Source organism: Amborella trichopoda, chromosome 11 (genome assembly GCF_054954075.1).
Source record: "Amborella trichopoda isolate Santa Cruz 75 chromosome 11, AtrichopodaSantaCruz75HAP2 v2.0, whole genome shotgun sequence".
NCBI lineage: Eukaryota > Viridiplantae > Streptophyta > Magnoliopsida > Amborellales > Amborellaceae > Amborella > Amborella trichopoda.
Genome location: NC_142346.1, coordinates 21,101,684 through 21,110,831, shown reverse-complemented (window position 1 = coordinate 21,110,831; position 9,148 = coordinate 21,101,684). Strand labels below are relative to the sequence as shown.

General features: G+C 47.6%; 1 protein-coding gene across 1 annotated transcript; it reads right to left on the bottom strand.

Moving 5' to 3' along the window:
- Window positions 1-7,186: 7,186 nt before the first annotated feature.
- LOC148779795 (uncharacterized) lies at window positions 7,187-7,936 on the bottom strand. Its single transcript, XM_088850601.1, has 2 exons — window positions 7,820-7,936; window positions 7,187-7,714 (listed from the first exon to the last, which is right to left on the bottom strand). Exons 1-2 carry the CDS (start codon window positions 7,934-7,936, stop codon window positions 7,187-7,189), a joined length of 645 nt encoding a protein of 214 aa, XP_088706727.1.
- Window positions 7,937-9,148: the final 1,212 nt, after the last annotated feature.

Sequence of the window (9,148 nt, the reverse complement as noted above, 5' to 3'; positions counted from 1 at the left end):
TAGGGATCTTTTCAAAGTCCAGACCCTCAAGAGACTATCTACAGTTCCATAGCATGAGGCCTCTTTCAGAACCTCCTAGTATCGAACCAGGCCTTTTGTGAAAGCTAAATGCTATGAACCTTTTCTTGGAGTTGTTTGCTTCTACCCCAGGTTTGCTTTTGATGCTCACGGTATCTCCTGTAGGTCTCATCTAGTGGGGTTCAGTCCGGGGACTTTTAACTCAACCCAAAATTCTTGTCCCATGTAGGCTAGGGGGTTCGACGAAGACTAACCTCGAGCCTATGGAAAGTTAGACCCTGGCTTCATTAGTTTCTGGCCTTTGCGATGGTTCTTAGAATTTTTGGAGGGATCTTTTAGTCATCATCCTCACCCTCAAGGACTATTGTTATCATTGAGAGATCTTATGCGGCTCTCACTCCCTTATGAGTCATGTCGTGGGGGATCTTATGCGGCTCTTAACCCCTGGTGAGCCATTGAAACTGGGGAGATCTTTTGAGGCTGTCACTCCCAGATGAGCCATGAAAATTGGGAGATCTTATGTGCTTTCACTCTCTAACGAGCCATGTCATGGGGGTCTTATGCGGCTCTCACCCCCTGGTGAGCCATTGAAACAGGGGAGAACTTATGAGGTTCTCACTCCCTGATAGGCCACAAAACTTGGGAGATATAATGTACTCTCACTCGTTGATGAGCCATGTCACGGGGGATCATATGTGGCTCTCACCCCCTGGTGAGCCATTGAAACTGGGGAGATCTTATGAGGCTCTCACTCCTTGATGATCCACGATACTTGAGAGATATTATGTGCTCTCATTCCTTCATGAGCCAAGAGATTGGGGTGTTGGCTGAGACTATGGAAGTGTGTCGACTTGCTTTGTCAGTCCAAGCACCCTTTCATGGGTTTTCACTTGAACAGGAGAAGTGGTGTCGTGAAGATGGTTTTCACTAACTTATGTTATTTCCGGGCTCTTTTACTAATGACTTTGTGGCCATGTCCACCCTTTTTATCCATTTTTCCTCACGGTGCCCTTTTGGGGTTTTTACTATGCCTGGGTCTATTTTTCTACAAAACTCTCTTACTCACGGTTTAGTGACCATGCCCATCTGTCACTTTTACTCATGGCGTTCCCTTGTCCAGGTGTACACCATGGCTAGTTTTTTTAGAGAAGGCATGTTTTATGGTCTTGCCTTCGAGACCTACGTGCATCCTTTTAATATCATGCGCTCAGGATGTGCACTATAGTTTTAAGGTCATACAACTGGACTGTGGTGGTAAGGAATGGCAGCCTGTAAAGGCCATGGAGTGAGTTTGGTGATGACTTTGACCCACTTGGGGAGACGACATGAAGTTGCCTGTAAAGAGTTGATGATGAGTGAGTGAATAATGGTGACCCACTAACCAGGTGGCGAGACGGCTCGTCGTTTGGTGAGCATGGGTAAGACTCATTGGGAAATGAGATGAAAGATGGTGAAGATGGCCTGCACACCTGAATGGGCCGGTTAGGGAAGATGTGCGTGCCAATGGATATAAAGGGTGTGTGCACATATGTCGACTCACTGACAAGGTAATGGAATTGATGTAGGAGGCCCGAGCACACGAATGGGCCGGCTAGGGAAGACATGAGTGAGAAGAAGAAGAGGGTATGCGCACACCAACGGGTTGGTTAGGGAAGGCGTGCATGAAGATGCACGCAAAAAGGGAGGTGTGCACGCACATGGGGTGTCTTTAAGGTCATGCCTCCTGAACCTAGGCGAAGCAGTTTAACATCATGCAGCCAGGATTTGCACTATGGTTTAAGGTCATATAGCTCCGACCGCGGTTATGTAGTTTAAAGTCATGCAACTAGGACCGGGCAATTTAAGGTCATGCGACTAGAGCTCCGCTACAGTTATGGTCATATAGTTTGGATCGTGGGTATGTAGTTTAAGGTCATGCAACATGGATCGAGCATGGGTCGCCATGTCAGTAGGGCTGCATGGGGGGATTGGTATGTGGATAGTAATTTGACTCCCTAGGGATAAAGATAGTTAAGGCTATCCACATGTGAAAAGATGTAGATGATGGTAGTGACCCTATGAGGGGTAGTTAACGGGAGAGGCCTCACTGGGGATTAGGAGGGCCAGTGTGGCTCCACGGGGATCATGAATATTGGTGTGCATGGAACTCTGATAAGTTAGAGCACAGATGAACCTCACCATGGGTTGAAGGAAGGATGACACTAACTCCCTAGAGATGATGGATAAGTACGGCCCTTACATACATCTAACTCCGTTAGGGGTCTAGTTGGAGTTATGCGTATCGACCATTCGTCATACTGCAGGTTTCAGTTTTAGGGTTTGGTAGCTTGGACCATGGTTGTGCAGTTTAAAGCCATACAGCTAAGACAATGCATTTTGTGGTCGTGCAACTAGACCTTCACTACAGTTTAGCGTCATATAGTTTGGACCATTGTACTAAGCCTTTTAACACCATGCGGCTAGGACAAGCACTATGGTGTAAGGTCACACAGCTGGACCATGGTCGTAAGTTTAAGGTCATGTGACAAGGATTTTGCAGTTTCAGCTTGTGCAACTAGACCTCTGCTACAGTTTAAAGTCATATAGTTTTGACCGTGGTCATACAGGTTTGAGTCATGAGACACTATGGTTATGCAGTTTAGATGGACTGTGGCTGTGCTGTTTAAGGTCATGCAGCACGGACCGTGACACTGTAGTTTTAGGTCATGCAGCACAGACCATGGCTGTGCAGTTTAAGGTCTTGCAGCACGGACCGTGGCGTAGTGAGGGAAGCGACTCCATGGGGAATAAAGTCACCTCCAGAAATTGGGCTGGCTGAGGAGCGAGATTGTGGTGCAGGGAATGAACTTCCCAAGGATGCAGGAAGATGGACAGAAGGGGAGTTTCGAGGCATGAGCATGACACTAAGTGTGGGGTAGCCCATGCATCAGTAAGCCGAGGCAATGCGTTAAGTCCCTTGACGGAGCTTGCAGCAGTAGCCCTTACCAAATCACATGGTGTTAACTCTTTGACCAAGCATGCGGTAATAGCCTTCTAATGAAGCGCTCGACGAAGGTCTTGACGAGGCGTGCGACGATGATCCCCTTAACGAGGTACGTCGTGATACCTTAGAGGGAGCACGCCGCGATGACCCCAGGAGGGAGCATGCGGCGATGACCCCAGGATGAAGTGCTCGGTGAAAACCTTGATGTGGTGCGCGGCACTAGCCTCCTGACGTGACGCACGCGGTGATGATAGTTAGGGTCTCGAGCTTGGCTTGCCCCGCTTGGTCCTATAGCCATCAAGAGCTGGGGACTGGAGCATCATTATGAGTTTGTTGAGGGTAGTCCTCAGCACTGCGGGGTATAAAAGTTGGAGAACCCCCACATTACGCTTTTATCGAAGGGTAAAATAGCAAAAGGGCTTTTTAGAGAGAGAGAGAGAGACCAAAGCTCCTGACGAGGGTTTTCCGACGAGCACTTCCCGACCAAGACTTGTAGAGGCAGGTCCTTAGGGTTTTTTTTAGCGAACTTCAAGAGGTTTGAAGCTTCGTAGTTTGATTGCAAATATTTTTAAGCAAGTGTCGAGGTTTTTTGAGCAAGGAAGAGGGTCTCTCGAGGCCTTGGTAGAATTTGCAGAGGTGCCCTGCCGGAGTTCAAGTGCTTCTCTGGTCATTCTGATGTTGAAGGGGAGGTCGCAAAGAGTTATGAGGGCTCTGTCAGTTCTTTGGTTGTCAGAGAAGAAGGAGAAGAGGTTGCATTGAGCTCACCAAAACTTAGCGAAATTTTGGTGAGCTTTAGTGAATTGCTGAAGTCAAAAACCTAAGGCGATGGGCAATCCGCAAGGTCTCAAGAATGTCTTCTGAGGATTTTCGGTAGTTTTTCCCTAACTCTAGGAACGAGCAGCAGACAGGAAGGTTTATTTTTTGGTGTTTTTTGCAATATTTCCAGCCATCAAAAAAGGGGAAAAATTGGGTCAGATGGGAGGTTCCCTTTGGGCAAAACCGTTTTTCTAACTAGGAGAAGCCACGCCAGTAGGGGAAAGAACAGGGCCGAGAGTAGATTCCTGGGGCTCGGAGGTGTGTTTCCTATGAATACCTGAAGGATTGCGGGGAAGGCGAAAGGTCACAAGAAGGTGGACCATCGGTGAGGGGTGACTATTGGGGGAATCGAAGAGGCGTCAATACCCCCCGAGAATTGGGAGCATTGGGAACTAGGGTGCTTCAATGTCACGCGTGACATTAAGTCGTACGTGGCACCGCCTTCATACATCCCTGGGTCATATGCGGTGAAAGACATGTTTGGGGATATGAGGCTTGCGGTGAGAGTGTCGCACAGGGTTAGCCTGCCCATGGTGTTGATAGGACGTGGCATTGGGTTGTGCGTGGCGATGACTTCTAAAGCCAATGTCTTGTGGGGGTCAAAAGTGATGGCAAACGTGGAGGCCTTACCACCGCGGTGTGTTGGGAGCCAAGTCTTCCAGTAGAACTGTGAAGTCTATATTATTCTATGAAAGGGCATCCACTGTGAACAGGGTATGGTCTCCATCGTAGGCTAGTGCCTTGCCAGAGAAGTTCACCTTGTATGTTTGATATACTTGTCAGATGAATTGAAGCTGACTCGAAAGTGGTTAGCTTTTTATGTTGGCCTGTAACCATTCTCCTTGGCAGGACCGAGGCTAACTTCTCCAAGTGGTTTTGCCACTTCTTCATGAGGCAAGCATTTCTTTGGTGGGTTTGCTTCTTCTGTATGGGGAGGGCGTTTCTCTTATCCAGTAACCGTCCTCTTATACTCAGATGCAAGTGCAATGCCGTTGGCTTTGGTTTGCAACCGTCCTCTTATCCTCAGATGCAAGAGCTTTGTAACTTCCCTAACAAAGGGCCTTCGATTGTAACTTGCAACATTTTCTAATTCAATGAATGAAATGAATTTCCTTTCAGTTGGCTTGATGTTTCTCATCTTCATTTATATTGTTTTATTGCACACACCGTGCTTTATTGCCATGTTAGGGATAATACTTCTTTAAATATCGCTCATTGATAAGCAGCATCACCTCTTCTCCATTAGAGTTTGTCAGTACATAGGCCCCACTCGGTGTAACCTTCTTGATTAGGAATGGACCCTTCCACTTAGGTTTGAACTTTCCTTTGTGGCGCCCATGCATGACGATCGGTCTCTTGAATGTTAAGACTAAGTCCCCACGAGCGAATGAACTAGCCTTGACAGACTTGTCAAAGGCCCTCTTCATTCTTCGTTGATTGAGGTTGTGGTTCTGTTGGGCCTCTTGTCTTTTTTCATCGAGGGCATCCAGCTCATGGTAGCGGAGCCTGACCCTCTCGTCTTCAGTTAGTCCCTAATGTTTAACAATACGGAGTGAGGGTATTTGAATTTCGAGGGGACCCCCTCACCCCCATAGACCAGGGAGTAAGGGGTGGAGTTTGTAGCACTGCGAGTGGTAGTGTGATAGACCTACAGAGCCTCAGGGAATTTCTCGTGCCAGTTCTTCTTTGACTCTGACACTGACTTTCAGAGCGCCCTGCACAAAGTCTTGTTGAATGCCTTGGCTAACCCGTTGGCTCGAGGGTAGTACATAGTCGAGTACTTCCACTCAAAACCGAATTGGTTCAATGACTGAAATGAATTTCCTTTCAGTTGGCTTGATGTTTCTCATCTTCATTTATATTGTTTTATTGCACACACCGTGCTTTACTGCCATGTTAGGGATAATACTTCTTTAAATATCGCTCATTGATAAGCGGCATCACCTCTTCTCCATTAGAGTTTGTCAGTACATGGGCCTCACTCGGTGTAACCTTCTTGATTACGAATGGACCCTTCCACTTAGGTTTGAACTTTCCTTTGTGGCACCCATGCATGACGATCGTTCTCTTGAATGTTAAGACTAAGTCCCCACGAGCGAATGAACTAGCCTTGACAGACTTGTCAAATGCCCTCTTCATTCTTCGTTGATTGAGGTTGTGGTTCTGTTGGGCCTCTTGTCTTTTTTCATCGAGGGCATCCAGCTCATGGTAGCGGAGCCTGACCCTCTTTTCTTCAGTTAGTCCCTAATGTTTAACAATACGGAGTGAGGGTATTTGAATTTCGAGGGGTAGGACCCCCTCACCCCCATAAACCAGGGAGTAAGAGGTGGAGTTTGTAGCACTGCGAGTGGTAGTGTGATAGACCCACAGAGCCTCAGGCAATTTATTGTGCCAGTTCTTCTTTGACTTTGACACTGACTTCCGGAGCACCCTGCACAAAGTCTTATTGAATGCCTCGGCTAACCCGTTGGCTCGAGGGTAGTACATAGTCGAGTACTTCCACTCAAAACCGAATTGGTTGACTAGGCAGTCAACATGCTGGCTCTTGAACTGGGGGCCATTGTAAGAAATTATTCGGTCTGGGACCTCGAACCGATATATGATGTGGTACCACACGAAGTTAGCCACAACGATCCCCGAAACCTATCCGAGGCGACATGCTTCGCCCATTTCAAAAGTAGTCTATCGTCGCCAGGATAAAGGCATGACCCAAGGCAGAAGGAGGGTCAATGGATCCTATAATGTCCATACCCCACTGGGAAAAAGGCCATGATGTCACTGTAGGATGGAGAGGATATAGGGGCTGATGAATGAGGCTTGACTGGATTTGGCACACCTGGCATCTTTTGGCATAGTTTTGGGCATCAGCTACCATGAAAGGCCACTAATAGCTGAGTCTGTGTATGCACTAGTAGAGCTTGAGGCCGGACTGATGCAGTCAACAGATGCCCAAGTGTACTACTTCGAGTACTTTTCTTGCCTCTTGTGCATCGACACATCAAAGGAGGATCTTGTTAAATGATCGACGAAAGAGGACATCCCCATCAAGAAGGTTGTACTTGGTGGACATCCGGCATATGTTGTTGTGCTTCACTCGATCGTGAGGTAGCCTTTCATGCTTTACGAAGTCCACAATGGGCTCCCTCCACTCTTCTATTTTTTCAACCTCTGCACACATCGGGTCGCAGAATTCGAGCTCCTACTTCCTTGCTTTGGCTTCTTTTCCCTGGGAAACTTCCTGTTTCGCCTTGAGGACATCCTTATTCGCGAGGAGTGCCCCGATTGGGTAAGGCGGGCACTCTGGGGAGACATCCCTTTCATCGTCTATGTGAACTTAATTCTCAAGTCAACATGTCTCCATTTGGTTACCTAGACTTGAGTGGGCCCTGATGAAGACAATTGGATGGTGGTGTCGAGCTTTGAAAGCGCATCTGCTTGTGAGTTTAGCCTTCTAGGGATATGAGTTAGTGAGAAGTCATCGAACTGGGTCATGTAAGTTTTGGCCGTGTCATGGTAAGGCTTGAGAGTATCCTTCCTTATATCATAGATCTCCTTTAGCTGTCGAATGACCAGCTTACAGTCACCAAAGATGTTTAGATGTTCCAGGTCTAGCTCCTGAGCGATCTTCAGTCCGATTATGAGGGCTTGATACTCCACTTCATTATGAAAAAATGCCTCCACAAGTGATAAGGATAGAGGAAACATTTCTCCATTGGGAGTCAGGAAGACAACTCTGGTTCCCCCTCTATCAGACTGAAATCCGTCAAAGTACATCTCCCATGGCCGAGTTAACACCGTACAAAAAACTTCCTCATCCGGGAGATCGCTTGACAGGGGAGATTCTGAGGGGACTGGGTGATCCATAAGGAAGTCAGCTAGGGCTTGACCTTTAACTGCCTTCTGTGGTACATACGTGATGTCAAACTCCATTAGCAATAATGCCCACTTGGTCAAACGTCCAGACAAACATGATCGGGACATAAGGAACTTGACCTGATCTACCTTGGATATTAACTTGACCTCGTGGTCAAGCAGGTAATGGCGGAGCTTCTGTACCACAAAGATCAAGGCTAGGCACATCTTTTCAATGGGAGGGAAGTTCTTCTCGACCCCTCGCATTTTGCGGATGAGATAATAGAGCGTTGTCTCTTTCCCTCCATCATTGTTCTTCGTCAGGAGTGCCCCGAGTGACTTGTCAAGGGCGGGAGTATCCTTCTTTAGAGAGTACTGGTGGATTCAACAATTACTTCTTGATGTCCTCGAGCACATCTTGGCACGCTTCGTTCCATATGGAGGGAGTATCCTTCTTTAGTAGCTGTGAAAACGGTGTGCATATCCCAGAGAGGTTCGAAATGAACCTTCAAAGTAGGCGAGCTCTCCTTGGAGGGACCACAGTTCATGGAGGGTTGTAGGCGATGGCATGTCCTGAATTGCCTTGATTTTGACTGGCTCGATCTTCAAGTAATGAAAGTCGATACAGACCTAATGTGGCTGTTCTTTTTCTTCATTGAGACGACATTCACCAGCCATCTTGGGTATTTGACTTCACGCATGAATTCAGCTTGCCTGATCTTGTTCACCTTGGCATCGATCTGCATTTCGAGGTCGGGCCTAAACCTTCTTGATTTCTGCTTCATGAGTTTAATGGTAGGATTGACGACGAGGTGGTGAACAGTAATCTGAGGGTCTAAACCGGGCATCACATGATAATGCCAGGAAAAGAGATCCCGATTTGCTCGAAGGAGGGAGATATAGTCTTCTTTCTCTTTTGGGGACATCTTTATTGTGATGAAGGTTGGCCTTGGGTCAGCCTCATCTCCCAGATTGATCTCTTCAAGATTATCCACCATGGCCTGACCGCTCTCTTCCCATTCGTCTAGAGCTTCTTAAAGGTCCTCGTCTCGGGATTTGCAAGGATTTTGTTGATCTCGAGTGTAGCCACCTATGATCCCGACATGTCAGTCTCTAGGAGGGGCACAATATGGGAGAAGACTGGTCTCTGACTAGCTTAGGAGATAGAAGGGTCGGCTCCAAGCCGTGGGTCCATGACCTCACATGGTACTTGCCCCGAGTTGAGTGATTCCTCATGCACTTGGATCCTGTGGCCGGCCTCGTGGGAGCAGGAGCTCGATGATGGCTCAGTTTTGGCTTGGGTTGTTAGGGAGTCGGCGGCTATTGAGATCCTGTTGCTTGGGCCAACATTTCTCTAAGACATTCTTGTTGCGGCAAGGTGAGGCTAGTGTCTCCAAACTCTCTGTTTAGAAAGTCGAAGTCTGGCCATCGCCGAGTGGTACCAGTAGAAGGAATAGAGGAGAGGGAAGGAGAAGAAGG

Excerpts from the sequence above, each read along its gene's own strand:
- LOC148779795 (XM_088850601.1), bottom strand. The coding sequence starts at position 7,936 with ATGCGAGGGGTCGAGAAGAACTTCCCTCCCATTGAAAAGATGTGCCTA. Across the intron at positions 7,715-7,819 it reads AGGTCAAGTTAATATCCAAG|GCAGTTAAAGGTCAAGCCCT; the intron begins GTAGATCAGGTC and ends GTACCACAGAAG.